Below are 20,554 nucleotides of genomic sequence, written 5' to 3'. Positions count from 1 at the left end.
ACTAGAAGAGTAGAATTAAAGGTTAAAAACAAAAAACTCCCTATGGTATGCCTAATACACAGAAAAGCTCCTCGTGATTTCAAAATATACAAAACAACACCTCATGTTTTGAATTAAATTGTAAACTAACAAAATTCATTAAACTTAACGGAATCCGGTAAATTTAACGGAAAACTTAACAGAATCCGGTAAGTTTAATGGCCGAAACCATCATTTTCATTAAATTTAACGAATTTTGTTAGTTTACAATTTAGTTCAAAACATAAGGTGTCGTTTTATATATTTTGAAACCACGGAGGACTTTTTTGTATATTAGGTATACCACAGGGGCCTTTTTTGTTTTTATCCCTAGAATTAAACTCGCAACTGACATTTTTGGGTACAGGAAAGTGTTCAAGAGTAAAACCTCAACCTTCTCCCCTCACATATGTAGTTCCACAAGTAATTCTCTAGTTTCAAAAGACTTGGAGTTGTTTAGGGGAAGAGTTTTAGCTTTGTGCTTTTCAAAAATATAAAAATTGATTTTCCACAAAAAAAAAAAAAAATCTTAGGTGACTATATACATTTGTAATCCAATATCTAGCTATGGCTCCTAGTTTTTTAAAAGACCCTTTTTCGTAGATAGCAATAGGCCCTAATCCATAACACATGTCAAGTCCCATTTTATGACCTTTATTATTTTTATTTTCTCTGTTTCTTACATTTAGTTGAGACCCCGGAAATTAAAGAACCTAAATTCAAATCTCCTTGTCCCCCTCCCGTTTCTTAGGCCACATCCTTTTCTTGTTAGAAAAAATTTTTAAAAAAGAAGCTACAGTTTGAGTTTTTAATTATTCTTTTATATTCAATTTGAGAAATGGAACGTGACAATTCAATATGTAACAGCCCCACCTTCCCCTAAGGCGAACCAAAGGGGTTAGCGGACTGCCTGCCCAGCTCTCGCCAGGACTAACGAGCAGTTACACGCGATCTAGAACGTTTCGGGAAAGTAAAAGTGCGCTCGGACAAGCCACAAGTACCAAAATTAAAAAAAAGAAAAAAAACGAAAACGATGCATAGTGGCCTGGCTCAGCAGAATCCGGCCGGAATCTGGCCGGATTCTTGGCCGGATACTGTCCAGAGAGCAAGGCCGGATTTTCAAAAAAATCCCAAGGCAATCCGGCCAGTTTCTGGCCGGATTCCTGGCCGGATTTGGCCCTGTTCATTCCCGACAAATTTTTTCCTTTGCCGTGTGAAATACGAGTTGATCCGAAATCCATCCAAACCTCAACCAAACATAAATACATTGAAATTCAACATTTACAAGCCAAAGCGGGATACCAAAATATCCAACAAGTTCATACATGTGCAATTAGCCAATTACAACCAACCATTGGTTGAAACAAAATACTTAGGGTTTTCACCCTCAAGGAGCTATTCAAAATATGCATTTACATGAGCTCAACTTGACAACCACCTAGCACAACCTTTCCCAAAATAGTCATTTTTCCTGTAAGGAAAACAAATAGAACGGAATGAGCTTAAGCCCAGTGAGTTACTACCACATAAGCAACAAAGATCACTTAAGCATAACCTTTCAATTCAAGTACACAATTCAGGAATAAAACAAATCAGTAAAAGGATACGGACGGCTCTCAAGAGCCCATTTCCACGCTTATATTCTTGATCCAATCTCATTGACTCTCCGTCAACGTTTATGAGTACCAACCGTAGAACCCACTTCACTCCCATTCCTTCCACCAAACATACCCCAACCGGGCCCGCACTCCAATCAGTAGCTTTTGGTAATACTCGAGTATACCGGAACCAAGAGTCTCATTACTACAAGATTCCCCAGTACAGTCCCCGTGGCATGTCAATTTTCACGACCAAGCCCTCGCCGGCTCGATTCAATTGACTACCTACGGGGTTGAGCTCAGTAATACAGTAAGGCCGTTGGATATTCGTCCAAACGACACCAAATCAGTTTTCCATGAATGGAATTCAATATCTCATATAGCAAGTGCAGTATTTCAGTAAAACGGTAATCAGTCATTAACGGTATCACATGGGGTGAGGGCGGTCAAGTACACCCTCACCTCAATCAATTCCAATAGCCAAATAAGCCTTCAAGGCATCAAAATCACATATAGCAAAGTCACATTGTAACATTCACGTGAGTAGTATACTCACCACTCAAGTAGGTGATGTTTCAAGCACCGTCGTTAAACGAACGTCGTGCACCACCGTCACTTCCTAGAACATGCAAACAAATACCATGAAACTCGATAACGAGTCATAAAGCCATGCCAATCACAACCCCAATAGGGTTTCATATGCATATATATGCATAATAACAAACCAGAAAATCAGGAAATGTAACTCATTTGATCCAACAACAAAAACAGTTTTGGCCTCCTTATGCGGTAATGGCACAAAATGCGCTACGCTTATCGGATGAGGGTGTAAAACCCACCATCTCGAAGCTAAAAGACAGGGCTACAACCATGTAGAAGGCCACTCAGTCCAAATCCTAGCACAACTAGGTCAAAAATGCAGAATACCAAACCAGAACCGTAATTGCAGGTTTACCAATCACACTATGCTGTAATTAGTCCAACTCAGTCTAGACAGGTCCAAATGCATTGATTCCAAAGGCATATGTTAGCTAAGACATCAAGCTACATTTCATCAGAAGACACTAACATCCAACTCCAAAGCAATTCCAGTCAAAACAGACGATTACAATCGCAGTTTGCACATTCTGATCACCCAGAATAGCAACAGTAAAAATGACATATCTCACTCTACACTACTCCAAATGACCTGAAATTTTACAGGCATCTCAAACACATCAATACCTACAACTTTCATGTTTTAAGCAAAGGCCAATTCGGCCTCTAACCATATGATCCAAAATCGGACAGAAAAGGGGGTTATGAAACCCTAACTTTTCACATTTCAATCCAAACCCAAAATTGGTTGCAATTATCACTCATTCACACCTACTAGAGTCATTATCCCTCATTACCAATCATCATAAATAACCACAACACCATGATCACATTAAACCAGAAAATTCCTCAAAAAAATAAAAACTTCACCAATTCATCTCAAACCAAGAAATCAATCACAAATTTCAACACTTTAGCCACCACTAGGCACAAATTAAACATCATTAAGTCTAGGAGGAAGTATAAGCACCACTTACCAAGTAAACAAGAGAGAGGAAGTTGTAGAACACCTTAGTTTCTCCAAAAACTTCACCAAACAACTCACTAGCACCTAATGGAAGGATTTTATGGAGTAGAAACTAGTTTAGGCAAGTGGTTTGGATGATTTGAGCTAGTTGGGAGCTTGAAAATTGAAGAAGTTTTCTTCCTTCTTGAGCTTAAGAGAGTCGGCCACCAAGGAGTGAAAAATGGTGATTTTTAGTCAATTTTTGAGATATTTAACTTAAGGGTAAAAAGTCAAAAAGTCCAACCAATGAGAAAGTGCCACTTGGCACTCTATTAAATGCATTTCTATCCTTTAAGTCTCTCTCACATCAATCAAATCACCTCCTCTTCTTATCTCTTAACACCCGATAAATTTTATACAGTATCCGAAACTTAACCTTATTGGCCGAATTTCTCCGAACTTTTCGCACTAGTGGGGCCCACGTCCATAATCTATCCGTAATTTTTCAAAAACTACCCAATGCTAGAAAAATCATCTAAAAACTATAATTACTCATAAAATCCACCAATAAATTTTTCCTAAGCCAGAAAATGCAGAAAACATGCAATTCAAGGAAATAAACCCTAGGAAAATTATTAGGGGATTTACGGGTTCTCACACAATAAATATAAGTAACAATTGGTACAAAGTTTTGTGACATTCCAACTCATGCTATAGTATTTTGTGAGTTCTAATGAATTAAAAAAAAGAGCAAAGTAGAAAAAGGATTAAAAAAAATCAAATATCAATAAACAACAAAACCATGGACAGCATTCTACAACTCTAAAACAGTTTTTCATAATCTTGCATCAAAAATATGGCAGGATATTGAGAAATGCATAATTAAAAAACAAAGATGCGTTACACAAACAGATTATTGGAATTCATACTTGATTCTCAAACAAAGTGTAAAGCTTGAAGAGCAGAAAGTACAGTACTTAGAGGACGAAATCAGTTCATCACACATTAAATACTTTTTTCCATGATCAAGTTGGCTCACGATACAAAACATCCTGGCTCCGTTTGGATTAGGTGTTTTTGGGTTTGTTTTTCAAAAACACCACTGTAGCATTTTGAATCTAAAAAACAAGTCCGTTTGGATTAGTTGTTTTTTGGGTTGTTTTTCAAAAACTATATGAAAAACTTTTACTGTAGATTTTTTTGGATTATTTTTAGAGGTATTTTTGAAACATATTTTTGAGTATTTTTAGAATATTATAATTTTTATATTTTTATATAAATATACATTTATGCATTTATAATACATTTATAGATATTTATAAATAAATATAAATATATTTATAAATGTATAAGTGTATATTATTATAAATGTATAAATTATAAATGAATATTATAAATATATTATAAATTATAAGTGTATATTATTATAAATGTATAAATTAGTATATTATAAATATATATTAATACTATGTAGAAATGTATTTATATAATTAATATATATGTATATATGTATTGATATTATGTATAAATGTAAAATTAATATTATGTATATTAATATAAATATATAAATGTATTATATTATATATTATACATAATATAAATGTATATTATAAATATTTATAAATATTTATATATTATGTATAAATTTACATTTATATAAATGTATAATATATTATATAATATATTATATATAATTTATATAACATATAATATTTATGTAAATATATTATAAATATATAAAAATATATTATAAATAAAATAAAATATTTATAATATGTATGTATAAATATATAATATTAGAAATGTATAATATATATAATATACATTATTATTAATATAATTTATGTATAATATACATAATTGAAATATACATATTAATATATATTAATATATATTATAAAACAAAATTGAATAAATATATTTATAAATTTATGTATAAATAAATGTATTTATATAAATATATAATATTTATTTCAATTGATATAATATATATAATATTATACATAATTGAAATAAATATATTTATATTAATATAATATATATAATATACATATTAAAATATATTAAAATATAATTGAAATATACATATTAAAATACATAATTAAAATACATAATTAAAATATACAAATTGAAATATACTTATTAAAATATACAAATTAAATATACATAATTGAAATATATTTGGAGTTGTTTTTGATATATTGTTTGGATATGGTGTTTTTGAAGTTGTTTTTTAAATACACATTACTGTAGCATTTGGAATGTGAAAAACAGTTTTTCAAAAACAGGTGCAAAAACACTCAATCCAATTGTTTGAAAAATAGATCTTTTATCCCTTTATGGCTTACAAAAAAAGTACTCTTAGGAGTAGATAAAATGAACCATAAAAGAGTAAATCGTATATCCTTCAAACAATATATTGTTTGTGCATTGTGAACCAATTTTATCTAGAAACAAAATACTTGATGCGTAATGAACTGATTTCCTCCTCCAAGTACTTAATATTTTATTCTTAAAGTTTGTATGATCTTTTAGATCGAAGTCTGAATTCTAGTGCATAATCTGTTTACCACAATGTAATTTTGGCAGTGAATTTCACCATTTCTCAATTTCTTCTATAATTTTGATGAAAAATTTTGTAAACATTTTATAGAAAGTAGAATTCTATGATTGATTTTGTTGTTTATTAGCATTTTTTTCCATGGTAAGTTACTTTGCTCTCTGGTTTTCATTGAGAACTTACAAACTACTAACCCATGAGTGGGAATCTTACTACTTGCATTTTCATGTCATTCGCTTTATGGTAGATCAAAATGAATCCCATTTCTAAAATTCATGATTTTCTCCTTGAAAGGTTCAAATTATCATTTCCTTTGATATACTAGTTAGTTATTTTAGCATATTGTGAAGTTAGTTACTAGGACATCTAATATCCCTAACTTATGTAAAGTGAGCTAAAGGTGATAGCTTGCTAAATAAATAGCTAGTAATAATTACCAATGTAATGTTGTCCCTTAACAAATGTAGTTCCTAGATTCAATAATTTTTTGTTTCCTTTGATTTGCAAAACAAACTCAGTATTACCTTGTCACTCATAACAAAATATTTTCCACTTGTTATTTGACTTATAACCTTAAGCATATTCAGAATAAGAATATGTTGAAGACCAAGAAGCTGCAAAACATTTTGCTAGTCTTTTGGATGCTTCTTTACACACTTAGCAGCCATATTAAAAGCTCAATAAGCTAGAATTGGCCTGCAAATTTCATCTTTAAGCACCAAGCATCATGATCACAAAGTTCTATAATGAAAATCCATTGCTCTCTTAATCTATACAAAACTCCCAATCACTATCATTAACATGCTTTCAACCTAGAAGTTTTTTTTGTTCGTCTAGAGTTATATCTTTGTTTGCGAAAAGGTATATCTTTCTGCCCCAAGGTCTTCTGTTCCTTTGGCCAAGAAGGCAAAATTATCTACCAGTACTATTTATAGTAGGAAATGTCAAAAAAGAGAAAAGAAATCTCAATTAGTATATATCAAATAGAAACCCTTTCTCAAATAACTCGGATACAATTCCAGAACCAACCCAAACAATACATCGTCTAAAGCACATATTCAAAATTAACATTGGAAGCAAAATACTAATCAGAAATTCGACAATACCTGGAAAGAAATTCACCAAAAAGAAAGTAACCGAAATTAGAATGAAGTAAGAGAACAATTTTGTTTACAACAAAGACCTAACCTGACAAGATTGAATATTTTTGTCTCATCATCTCAGCAACTTCTTCCTCCTAGGGCTCCCTAAACCTCTTCCCATTTATCTGAATCAGAAAAGATAAATATGCTTATTTGTACAAGGAAGGGGGCAATGTTATTTGGTTGGATGCATTTAAATAGTAGTAGGTATTGAAATTTTGGCGGTGACGCCTAACGGCTAATTTTCTTTTTTGTGCGGTCGTTGCGATGGAGAAATCTCTTATTTCTGCTTTCCAAGTTTCCTAACACGAAAAAGAAATGGAAAAAAATCGTTCAAAATATCCATCACATTTTACTATTGAATTTTTTCATTCTTTATTTTTTAAAAATTAATTTTACATTTCTTACAAATTCAAGTAAACAAAATTTGGTCCCAATCTAAGTTCCTTACAATTTCAAGTAAACAAAATTAATTTTCCAAGTTTCCTAACACGAAAAAGAGACAAGAAAAAATCGTTCAAAATGTCCATCACATTCTACTAGTGAATTTTTTTCGTTCTTCATTTTAAAAAAATTAATTTTACATTCGTTACAAATTCAAGTAAACAAAAATTCATCCCAATCTAAGTTTTGAATCACTTTTTAGTCTGAACTGACTATGCAACTCACAAGTAGCCAATTTTTATGTACAAAAATGTCAAATCTCATTTTTTAGTGACAAAAATGAATATGGATTGGATCAGATACCACTTTTTTAGATAAAAAAATGAATATAATTCTGGTTAGATGCTTTTTTTAGAGGCAAAAATAAATATGAGTCAAATAATTTGTTTAATTATAAATAGGATTCAATCTTTTTTCCTCTAAAAAAATAATTGTATGTATGTTAAGTTATGGATTCAAGGTAAAAAAATGATTGAAAATTTAAGTTCGGACCAAATTTTACCGATTTGATTTTACAAATGATGTAAATTTACCATCTTAAAAGTGAAGGATGAAATTTTTATTTAGCAAAATATGAGGGATATTTTGAATGATTTTAAAAAGTTAATTTTGTATAGTTCCCCAAAGATTTATTATAATTTAGAAGACACTATTCAAATCTGAACAATTAAACATACAACCCTTATTTTAAGGTTTCAAACTAAGAATCAAATCCATAATGCTAACAAAAACAAAAGCATATTGTGATCTATGCTATGCAGGGATTTATATTTTAAATCATAATAATAACAAAAATATAAGTTATGTGGTTTATTAGGCAATCATTAACTCAATTTTTATTATTCAACCATCATACTATTTTTTATTTTAAATATTAGAAATTGTACAATTTAATGATTAAAATACTTGTTTCATCATCTAATATTGAATTTAACTAAAGGCATTACTCTCAAAATACACCATAAAATCTATCCACCTTTGAACCTTGATACAAGGAAAGGGATAGAAAATAAAAAAAGATTTGGAAAGAAATTGAAAGTTTCTTTCATTTGGGAGATTAAGTTGCACAAAGAACAAAAGATTTGGAAAGAAATTGAAATTTTCTTTCATTAGGTAGTTTAAGTTGGATATGGAAGGATTAACCAACTAAAAATGGCTTATATGTCTTGCCTTCCTTTTATACCATAAGTGGGAATAAATGGAGAAAAAGCTATTTTATTCATTGAGCTCTATCTCATGCTATTGTTACCCTCAAATAAACATCAAGTTATTTGAATGGTAAGATATATTCGTAAATCCAAGAGATTACCTTGTTTGGATTGTAATTGTTTGACAAAAAAATTTTATATTTTTCATGAACACATTTTTTAATCACTTTTTTATCTCATATATATCAAATCACTATAATACATTTTCTACAAAAACTCCAAAAATAGCAATCTAGACTTACATTTTCTCTTCTTTAATTGCTCAAGGCTCCCAAACAATAAAAAAGAAGATTTAATCCTTTTTCTCCTCTTCTATTCTTTTGTGTGTTAAACTTTCTTTTTTTTTTTCATTTTTATCCTAAACTCGCAAACTTGACATACTTATCATTCTTTTTTCCTGCTACTTTTTCAATATTCACCCTTATAGCTAGTTTGGGAGTTGAGGATAGAAAAGAAAAGAAGAGAAGAAAAAGGTTAAGTTATGAGAGAAAAAAAAGGATAAGAAAAGAAGAGAAGAGATTTTAATATTGTTTGGGAGTTTATGAAACAAAGGAGATGATTTTGGACACATTGATCAATAAAAATTTCATTTAATAGCTTTTCAATGATAGAATGGGCAATTTAAAAATTTTGTGTAGGCTTTCCACATCTTTCCTTTGCTTTTTGCCCGATTTGGGATGGAAATTTTTTAAACTGTAACTCCTTCCAAATAGGTCCAATTCTTTTCTTTTCTATTTCACTAAAACTCCCAAACGCTGAAAAAACCTAACTTTCTCTTCCCTTTGTTTCTTTTCTGCTCAAATCTCATCTCCCAAACTAGCTATTAGAGTCAACTCACTTGGCACTGAAATGCCTTCTAGGCCGCATAAAACCAATTGTGTTGGCAACCTTGAACCCAAATTCCTTCGGTCCTACAATTTTCCACTCCTATACCTATGTAGTATGTAGCACAAATCTTGTACTTCATCCATTGATTCCATAGTCTCTTAGCAAGAAATTCGATTACTGAATTATGTAAACAACAAAAAGGACTCCAATTTTCCTTTTAAGAACACAAAACTTTTCTAATTTATTTGACATTTTTCTCTTTTGGTAGGGGGTCTATATGTCTCTTTATATTTTTTGTGTTTGTCATAGTAATTGTTTAGATAAAAACTTTGAAATTTGTGGTTACGACAATGAAACAAAAAGAAACATTTGTATATAGAGTTAGCACAAGATAGTGAGGATTGAGGGTGAGGCCATCAAACTATTAGGGTTGGGAAAGTTACAGCTATTTTGAGAAGATACCTTTGATGGCCAGGGAATGTGTAAGATGGTTATTGTGTTTCATTGTTGCTTTTTTGCTTTTCATATTTTGTAAAAAAGAAAAAATAATTACAATGTTTATTCTATGCAATTAAAGGAGACGTGTGTAATAATCTTTTAAGTATGAGCGTGGGAAAAGAGTGGGTTGAACTTTAAGATGAGAGAAATTATTAGTAGAAAGTTTTGAATTTAGAATCTTTTCCTACTGAAAAAAATATAGTAATAAAATAAAAGAGCACGAGAGAAGTCTTTTTATAACTATGATAAACTTCTTAAAAGTCATGTGAAATTATATAAAAAATGCTTTAACTATACTTAAACCAGGAGATAATGCGGGTGAGGCTCCCGTATTTTCCTTTCTTAGAAGCGCGTGCATTTCGTTTCGAAATTAGAAAATTGAACACGACAAGTATTTCCAAATGAAAGGCCTTGGTAGTTGCAATATGAATTCAAAGTCCAAATCAGGCCCTGAATTGAAATCTGAAAAGTTTTTCTTTTTGTCATTAATTTTATTTTAGAGCCTAAATATGAGTCTTGTTATAAGTTAATCGATTTAGATATTAATTGTCTCATATAGTCGTACTTGCAACTATAGAGAACCTCCTCTTTCTAATGTCAACTTCCAATCGTGTTGTTAGCCCAGTCTAATTAAGGGGACCTGACTTTGCAATTAGGTAACTAAACAATCAAATATCAAATCAATCTATTTGTGCTTTTGAGATGGTAGAAGATTGCGACATTAATGAGGTTGTCAATTTCAACAAAAAAATTTTGTTAAAATTATTGAAAATAAAAAAGTTATTTAGTTACAAAACTACATCCAAAATACTGGACTTCTTGATTAAAGTTAGGGATAATTTCAAAAACCTCCCTTGAGGTTTCTGACAATTGCAAAGACCTCCCCTCAAGTTTATTAAATTACACCTACCTTCCTTACTTTTACTGTTTACATAACAATATAGGTCCAAAAAGCTATATTTTGTCTCAAAAACCCTAAACTATCCTTTTTGTACAAAAATTTATTTTGCTAATTGCTATCTTCCATATCTCAACCAAACCCACTATACTAACAAACTAGCCTAATAAATAGTCTAATTTCAAATTCTAAACCCAAACAATTCTATCATCATAATCATAAAATTGCTTCTCCCAAACATGCATTCAATTCTGAAGATTTGTTCCATCCTTTATAAATATTCTTACCATACTGTTCTATGAAATGGTCAAACTCACAATCAACCGCTTTTGTGTTTGCATAATTTTCAATATAGGATGCCATGGTTTGGTTCCATATAGGTGACTTAACTCCTAATACATGAGCCACATTATGGCCTTGAAGAAAATCATTAGGGGAGATTTAGGCATGAATGGGATTAATCAAATTTGAGAAAAGGAAAGGGATCATCATGACTATAGAGGTTTTCAAGAAATTCATTTTGCCAAAAATAATTTTATTTACAACTAATTACACCCCAAACTTTAAACCCATGTCCACAACTTCTCAAAACAAAATAATCTAGCCTACCATCAAATCTCCAAATATGTTCATGCCTTAAATACAGAAAAGAAACTCTATCTCCATAGCAAAACCACAACCAACAATTGTCAAGTATAAAAAGAAATATAAATGTACTTGTTAACACCTTAAAAAGATTTTTAGATGGACAATAAATAAATTAGCAAATTTACCAATTTCAATCCCTCTTTCTCTTTTGACCAATAATTGCATTATTATTATGTGCCTCTTCATCACCTTTAGTTTGACCACGAAATTGGATTTTACTTCAACCATTAAATCTAATCTCTCAACTAAATTTGTGATTTGGCAATTCCAAAAAGAAGAAAAGAGAAATAGGAATATATAGCAGAGCTTGAGAGATCACTTGTGGTATGATTGGTTGCAATTATAGGCAATGGTTGGTAGTAATTTGAGAGTGAGTTATAGGAAGAAAGGATTGATGGACGAGAATGGAGTAATACTGAGTGAAAGAGAATTGTTAGTTAGTTATAACTTGTAAATAAGATAGTCGAAAAGGTCAGATTTTTTTCTTTTTTTTAATTTCATTTCATTGTATTATGAATTATTTATTAAGTGAAGGTTATTATAGTCATTTTATTGTGATAAGAAAGGTCAGTGTAATTTGTAAAACCTGAGGGGAGCCGAGTGAAATTGTCATAAACCTCAGGGGAAGTTTGTGAAATTATCCCTTAAAGTTAAGATCTCTGGAATTAGAAGTTTTGAATTTTAATCACCTTATCTCCTACCAACTTCTTAAATCAAACCTATCTCTTGCCGAATATTTTTTTGGAAATATCGTTCAAAACGTTCCTCACATTTTACAAAATGACTTTTTTCGTTCATCACTTTTACATGTGTACTTTTACGTTCCTTATAAATTCACATTGGTCAAATTTAGTCTTTACCTAAATTTTCGATCAGTTTTTGGTCGAAATCCATCACGTGCCTTACACGTGATCATTTTTTAAGGGCAAAATTGTTAAATCAAAATTTACATAATCCGATCCATAATCCTTCATATTGCACAAAATGAATTGTTTCATCCCTCATATTTCACAAAATGAATTTCTTTCTTTTTTTTTTTCCGGAAACGTTAGAAGGTTCACAAAATGAATTTCTTTCACCCCTCACATTTTACAAAATGAATTTTTTCATCCCTCATTGATCATGTATATGAATAACTTTTTTTTGAACTCATGTATATATTATTTGATTTCACTTGAACAATATGAATAGCATGTAATATATTTCTATTTGATTTCGCCTGAACGTACTATTCAGGTGAAATTAAATAGATATATACATGGGTTAAAAAAGATTATTAATTTTTTTACTCATGTTCATTTCCTTTTACTCGAAAATTGAAAACAAAGAAGACATTTAAGTCTAAGCATTATAAAGTGTTTATATCAAATTAAAATTGGATAGAAAAAATAATTAAAGGAAAAGTATGACAAAAAGAGATAAAGATTAACAGTTTTAAATTTTATGACAATCGTAAAGCAAGTAATGTTACTGTTGGTCTTGAAGGTGGTGAATAGAAACTTTAAATTTAAACTACAATTTGTTAGCATGACTATAGAATTCGACTTAGCACCGATTAATTAGATATGCTTATAACACAACTCAATAAATGAATTATTGCTAAAAGAGAAAAGGCACAACTATTGAATAGGTTCACATTGTGAAATCAAATATATATATATATATATATATATAGGTTTAAAACAAAATTCTTAGTTTTAAACCCACGTATATATCTATTGAATAGCATGTGTACAACTACAATTAGTCTGTTTAGGTAAAATCAAATAGATATATACATGGATTTTTTTAAAAAAAAAAACTATTTGTACACATGGTCAATGAGGGATCAAAAAATTCATTTTGTAAAATATGAGGGATAAAAAATTTATTTTGTGAAATGTGAGAGATGAAACAATTCATTTTATAAAATGTAAGGGACTATAAATGGGATTATGTAAAATTTAATTTGACAATTTTACCCCTAAAAATGATCATATGCAAGGCACGTGGTAAATTCCTACAAAAAACTAATTGAAAACCTAAGTAGGGATCAAATTTAATTAATCTGAATTTGTAAGGGACGTAAAATTACACTTTTAAAAGTGAGGGACGAAAAAAGCCATTTTGCAAAATGTGATGGACGTTTTGAACGATTTTCCATTCTTTTTTCAAAACATATTGGATTTCAAATCATGAAAAAAGAGACAAAAAACAGATGAAATATTAGATAATTAACTATAACACACCCACAAAAGAAAAAAAGAAGAAGAAGAAGTTATCACCATTATACTTGAAGCAACGGATAACCAACCCTTAACATGCGCAAATACCAAATTCGCAAAACACTTCTTAACTCAAAACTTAATCCACAAACACCAAATTAGCAACAACCCTCGGAATCAAGTGATCACTGCAACTTGACTTGTACTCTTTTTCCGCAAATGTGGCCATCTAGCTAGAGCCAATTAGATTTGGTTAGCCCTACAACAACAAAAAAATCAAAAGAATTAGAAAAAACTTGTCTGGGGGAGGGCCCAAAGTAAAGAAAAGATACACGTGTTGCCCTGATTCTTGAATCCATCTTGATACACCATCCCTTACCCATTTCCCCTTTTTGAGATCTTTGGATGACGTGGCCTTCTATCTATCTCAAACCTCCCAAACAGCCCCTTAACCTCATACCCACACTCCCTCCCCCTCCCAAAATCTAGCCATTTAGTCTCACGCGCTTTCCCTTCGCTTTTTCAGTCCCTTCCACGTAAGACTCCATGCTATCCTACGCACTTGTGCACTCTACACCCAGCTGTCTGAATCTCAACCGTTCATTTTGAAGATCGGACGGGTAATAGAGATGCCAACTGTGTCGGCGCACATTAGCATCAACCATTAAACGAAAAAAGTGCAATTAAAATAGTAATAAATTCGCCAAGAAAAAGCCAAGGCTGAGACAACAGCAGCAAAGACCTCATTTTCACTCATCAGCCTTTCTTGTTCTTCTTGCACCTTCTACTATTGTGTCTACTGTGTGTGTGTGTGTGTGTGTGTGAGGGAGAGTGTTTTGTGGGGTTGATAATAACGTTTGCCATATCCATGGTGGGCTGCTGAGATATTTGTTTTTCTTTTCTGTGTCGTTGATTTTTGTGGAAAAGATTCAATCTTGGCCCTTTATTTTAATGATTGGCTCAGACCCAGTTGCCAATTGATTGCTACAAGTTCAGCTTTTTTATGGAGGGATTTTTGCTAACTTGCGCCTCCTGTGCGCCGGTTTACTACAGCATAAGTCTAGTTGTATCTGGAAAGTGGAATTTCTGGTGGAAGTTTTGACTGTGGTTTATTCTAATTTATTATCTATGTTGTAGTTGAAAAGAGGGGGATTTTTTGGTTTTTTTTTTTTTTGTTTTTAGTCATTTTTGGTTATGGGAATTTTGTAGTAGGGAATTTTTGGGATTGGTGGATTGGGGTCCCTGATTAATATAATATTTTTGGAAGATTTTTGGGGTGGAATTGATGGAGAAGGGTGATATAGGGAAGAGTGGAGATGGGTTTATAGATAGGAGTAAAGTTAGGATTTTACTATGTGATAATGATTCCAAGAGCTCTAAGGAGGTTTTTACACTTTTGTGTAAATGTTCTTACCAAGGTATATTCATAATCCTTGTATGATTATTTATGTTTATCTTAATGAAAGCTGTATATTTAGTTTAACATACCTGGAATATCATGACTTTGTTGCTTGTAAGATTAAAAAGTTGTAAAATTGGGACCAGCTATTAGGATGAAGTTGGTTGCAGAATGATTTCATGCTGATTGGTGTTTTACTTTTATATGATGCTTAAATTGTCTGTAACCTGGTGTAGTAGACGCTGGATCTTAATCATGAAGGTTTTTCATTAATCATCGTGGTAAGTCCAGAAGACCTTTATAGAGCTGGAGGGATCTAATTGAAAAGTTGTTTTTAAGTGATTTAGTAACTATGTATTTGTGTTTATGTTTATCCACTATAATGCTTTGGTAAAGTTTGTGGTTCAGGTAAGAAATGAGAAGGAAAACAAAAAGAACAGTGCTTTGCCTTGAAAAATTTCTCAGTTTCAAATCCAAGGTTTATAAGAGATATAGCTTGATCTTTTTCGTTATATTAGAAAGGAATGGAAATAATATGAAGGCTTCAAAATATTGATGATAAACCTGCATCTTCACCAAATAGTTCTGGTTTGCATTCACAGTTTTTGTTGCTTGTTGCTTTCCGTGGATTTGGTATTTGTAGGTCTTATTCTGTTTTCTTCATTAACCGGGGAAAATTGGTAGCTCTCATCAATGTATGAAAATGTTGACGTGTAACAGTTTGTGGAAAGGTGGGAACAAAAAAGGGGTGATGGTATATCTTTGCGTCGTGTTTGATTATTGTCAAGACTACAGAGATGGGATTAAATAAAATACTGAGATTTACCTTCATTCTCCTGTATAAGTCAGATGCTATCTGGTTTTTTGTGAAGCATATGAACAAAATGTTGCGAAGGCATCTCTAAATCATTGATGCATTGAATTTGTTGTGGGCCATCGTACTTCTTTAGGCACTGAAAATAATTTATCACATGCATTAACTTTGCAAGATGACCTTTGATTTCAGTGACTTCTGTGAGATCACCCAGACAACTGATTGATGCACTGAATGCTGAGGGGCCTGATATAGATATCATTCTTTCTGAAGTTGACCTTCCTATGTCCAAGGGATTGAAACTTTTGAAATACATTATGAGGGATAAAGAATTGCGACGTATACCAGTCATCAGTAAGTATAACTTTTCTTACCTGGGCAATTTGGTAAACTAGAGTCAAATGGTACATGGTTACGCTTTAGTAGTTTTAAAATGATTCTCGTTGCTATTTTGGTAGTGATGTCAGCGCAAGACGAGGTTTCTATTGTTGTCAAGTGCTTGAAATTTGGAGCAGCTGACTATCTTGTGAAGCCATTGCGCACTAATGAACTATTGAACTTGTGGACTCACATGTGGAGAAGAAGGCGAACAGTGAGTGCTTGTTAGATTTCTTGTTGTCAACAAATTATATTTTCTCTTCTGTTGGTTGTTTGCTTTATCAGCCATGCTTCCAAATTATATAGCATTTGATCAATTATGGAAAACTGAAAAACCAATTTTTTAAAGAATTTTGGTTTTATTACATATCCAAATTGGGGGAAAAAAAGATTTGACTTTCTTTAGATTCTGAAGATGCACCTCTCTGTTCTATCTACATATTCAAGCTTTTTACAGCCATGTTGACCTTAATGGAATTTGCTTTCTTCATTGACAGCTTGGACTAGCGGAGAAGAACATACTGAATTATGATTTTGACCAGGTCGTATCAGACCCTAGTGATGCTAACACAAACAGTACTACTTTATTTTCTGATGACACTGATGACAAATCCCGAAAAAGTGTTAATCCAGAAGCATGTGCATCAATCCATCAGGAAGAAGAGGTGAGAGATTTAAATATATATCTTCTTGTCTACTGGTGCCAGTTTTCCAATTCTTTCTCATTATAAGCAATGTAACTGAAATATGCTAAAAATTCAGAAAAGTAAAAGTATTTTGCTTAAAAAAATTAGGGGTGCAAAAGAGAACATGATTAGTTTTCTTTTTCCCCCCTAAGATGCCGAGTAAGACTCAATTTAACTCATGTCATGCCCAACTGGAGTTGAAGAGGCTGCTTCAGGTTATCAAGTAAGCTGCTTCATCAAGAAATTTACATGGAGTAATGCAAGAAAAATGGTCACAACTCACGTTTAGTAAATTTTGCAGCTTTATTTGTTTGAGACAGTTTATGGTCTTAAGTTCTTGATTGACGTACAACTTTGTAACATATTTTCTGAATTTTGGTGTCAATGTATCAGTTCATCTATAGTATCTTTGCCATGAAACAAACAATCAAAAAGGTAAACATAGAAATTTAAGTATTCCTTCTGAGGCAATTAAGTTGGTGCAAGATTCTTCATGTCCACAAAGTTGTGTATCAGAAGGGTGTTTGCAATGAGTGGGTTGTGCAAATCAAACTCAAATTTCCATTTTGTTGCTCTTCTGCTAATTTTTTTTCCCCAACTTAGCCATGTCTTCTGATTTTTGTGGTCGCTAATGTGCAATTTGTATTTTCAGCAAAATCCTTCAAGTGCAGATGCTCCTGTAGAGACTGTTATTATTGTCACATCAGAGTGTCTCCCTGATGTGCCTGGAATGAATGATCGAAGGACAGGTTAGAGGCATATGTGTTTTTGCATGTTCAGAATTTATTGTTTGCAGCCTACATTAATTCCTTTTGTTCTTTGTTGCTTTGGCTTTTGAATTGATTGATTCTCATTGCACCACGTTCTGCATGCTATCTTGCTACAGTTTCATGGCTAGAAATGTAGTGCATCCACTGTAGTACTCTTGATTGAATTTCTTCGTTTACACATGATTTCATATGTTAAATTGCATGAGCAAGGAGAATCGGTTCTCTGATTGTACCTTATCTTTTATAGACAACACTTTATTGTGGATTTTGGTAGGTCAGAACCTCTCTTCCTAACTTAAAAATGAACTCTTGGCTGTAGATTGTGTTTCATGCTCAAATAGGCTATTTACATTCTTCAACATGTAATCTGGGGATTTAATATTTTTTTAGGAACCCTGAATTTTGTACCCACAAAGCATTCTTACTATCCTAATGTCTAGCTAATGCCACTGAAAATAGTTTATTTAGCATTTGCTTGTGGGAGTTTCACAAGTTCAAATGCAGCTTTGTTCTATATAAACCCTATCCTAAGTAGAGTTTAAGATGAGAATATTGCTTATACAACTTTATGACACTTTACAAAATATTGGACATTGTGACTATGAAAGCCAATGTTTTTTGCAGTAATCCTGTTCATTGCATCATGCTTTTATGTAGTGGAGTAGCAACACTGTTTCTGTATCTCAAGTTAAGTTACATTTTATGAGTATCTTTTTAGTAGCTGCTCATGTTTTTTACCTTCCTAACATGGATCAGGTACAAGGTTGATGGGCATTTCTTCTATGGGAATTTGAAATGCAAAAATCTGCAAGGCATAAAGGAAAAGAAAAGGAAAATTTTGGAATTAGATAAAATGTGAATTTCATTCTAAAAGAAAGTAATTGTTTAAGGATTCTCCATGAAGTGCTACAATCAAATCATTGATTTTCTTTTGAATTTGTGTAGAATTCAACTCCCACGTTATCCATTTATGCACAAGAATTATTAGTAATGGGCTAGTAATAAATTTTCAGGTTTTTTTTTTCTTCAATTTCCCTCTAGTATACGTATTAGGATTTTGCTAACTTTTTCAGGGCAAATTGCCTCATTTCCAAAGAAGAGTGAGCTAAAGATTGGCGAATCTTCTGCCTTCTTTACATACGTAAAATCCAGCTTGCCAAAAAGCAACTGCCAGGATGCTGCCCCATTGCATGAAAATGTGTGTCAGCATTTGACAATTGAAGAGAATCTTAACGCACAAGGTGGCCATATCAATACTGATTCTCAAGTAACTATTACTAATGATGCTCTTCAGAACCGTTCCAATGGAGAAGGTTGTCCTAGTAATGACAGCATCCATGATTCCTTTTCTGTGGAAAGGTCCTGTACACCACCTTTATCACTGGAATTCTTGCAGCAAAGGAACTTAAATGAGTTCTCTCAGGTGCCTACACATCCAAGAAATGAGCCTCACCATGATGTTTCAGGGTTTCACCCACACAGTGCTTATCCATATTATATTTCAGGAGTAATGAATCAAGTTATAGTGCCACCTTCCCCAATGTATCAAAAGAACCTACCAGATGTACATAGTCATTCACCGATGTTACCTCAATATGGCCATATCCCGCAGTGTTCTCCCCATGTGCCAGGGATGGCATCTTTTCCCTACTACCAAGTTGGAATCTGCCTACAAACAGGCCAAATGCCTACAATGCATCCATGGCCATCATACGGAAGTTCCTCTTCTGCTGAAGGGAATGCAAGTAAAATTGACCGTCGGGAGGCAGCATTGATGAAGTTCAGGCAGAAAAGGAAGGAAAGGTGCTTTGACAAGAAAATCAGGTATGTCAATAGAAAGAGGCTCGCAGAAAGGAGACCTCGTGTACGGGGACAATTTGTAAGGAAAGTAAATGGTGTTACTGTGGATCTCAATGGACAACCAGCTTCAGCAGATGATGAAGATGATGAAGAGGAGGATGAAGATGAGGAGGACCAAGTAACTAACTTGGATTCATCACCTGATGATGATGCTTTGGTATGTCAACGATGAAGTGCACTTTATGGAGTAACTCTTTATGGAGTAACTCAACAGACTGTAATTTCCACTTCAATCACAGCTTTGTTCCAAAATGCCCATTGTTTATTAGATCGTCATAAATCTAGAGTCTACTCCGTTGCTGGGTTCAGAATTGTGATCCAGCATTAGCAATATCCTCCCAGAAGATGCTGGGCGATTGCTGCCAAATGCTGTCATTGGTTTTCTTCTGAGGATATTGGGGTATTAAGGGATTTCCAGTTCCGGTTGTCTGAAGATATGAACCTGTGGAGCTGCTGAAAGAGATTCTTGGGCTGATGTACTTCATCCTCTGATGTAGTTTGGTGTAATGGTATAAAGTTATTACCCCCGGCATTACTTATTTGTTCAGGTGTACGAACTGTTTTGTCCAATTGGAACTGCTAAAGATAAGATTCGAGATGTGGTTTCTGGGTTAAACGAGTTGGTGAAACCACAGTTAGAATTTTTCTGAAAAGCCTTCACTTAATTAGGAGTCTGCAATGATAACCTGTTTGATATAATAGTGATTTACAGCCGCCTATTTTAGTGTCACAATTTACCTGTAGTACTTTGGTCGACTTGAGGTTACTGGTTGAGTTTACTCCTTGATGAACTCACGTGCTGACTAGCTGTATGGATCCAATATCTGGAAGTGAGACGAGCAGATCTCCTGCTTACCCTATAGGCTCTAAGAATGTTGCTTGACAAATGCTTCTCAAGTCAATTTGTTGTCAAGGAAGAAATCTTTTCCAAGCTATTGTTTTAGTCACTACACACTATTGTACATGAAAGGAGGGACAGAATTGCAATTAGGGATTGAAATACTTCCACAACTGTAGTCGAACAGGTGCAGTCGCATTTGAACCTTAATTAATTCGTC

General features: G+C 32.6%; 1 protein-coding gene across 1 annotated transcript; it reads left to right on the top strand.

Annotated features, from left to right (window-relative positions):
* Positions 1-14,308: 14,308 nt before the first annotated feature.
* On the top strand, positions 14,309-20,287 carry LOC113767382 (two-component response regulator-like APRR1). The gene is made up of 6 exons (XM_027311450.1): positions 14,309-15,007; positions 15,995-16,156; positions 16,261-16,394; positions 16,678-16,845; positions 17,519-17,615; positions 18,710-20,287. Exons 1-6 carry the CDS (start codon positions 14,875-14,877, stop codon positions 19,666-19,668), a joined length of 1,653 nt encoding a protein of 550 aa, XP_027167251.1. The 5' UTR covers positions 14,309-14,874; the 3' UTR covers positions 19,669-20,287.
* Positions 20,288-20,554: the final 267 nt, after the last annotated feature.

Source organism: Coffea eugenioides, chromosome 4 (assembly GCF_003713205.1).
Source record: "Coffea eugenioides isolate CCC68of chromosome 4, Ceug_1.0, whole genome shotgun sequence".
NCBI classification, from domain to species: Eukaryota; Viridiplantae; Streptophyta; class Magnoliopsida; order Gentianales; family Rubiaceae; genus Coffea; species Coffea eugenioides.
The sequence above is the reverse complement of the archived record's forward strand: the minus strand, read 5'-3'. Positions and strand labels throughout refer to the sequence as shown.

What these genes read in the sequence shown, in the direction of transcription:
- LOC113767382 (XM_027311450.1), top strand. Translation starts at nt 14,875, where the DNA reads ATGGAGAAGGGTGATATAGGGAAGAGTGGAGATGGGTTTATAGATAGG. An exon ending in TGTGGAGAAGAAGGCGAACA is followed by an intron (nt 16,395 to 16,677) that starts GTGAGTGCTTGT and finishes CTTCATTGACAG; the next exon opens with CTTGGACTAGCGGAGAAGAA. An exon ending in CAATCCATCAGGAAGAAGAG is followed by an intron (nt 16,846 to 17,518) that starts GTGAGAGATTTA and finishes TTGTATTTTCAG; the next exon opens with CAAAATCCTTCAAGTGCAGA.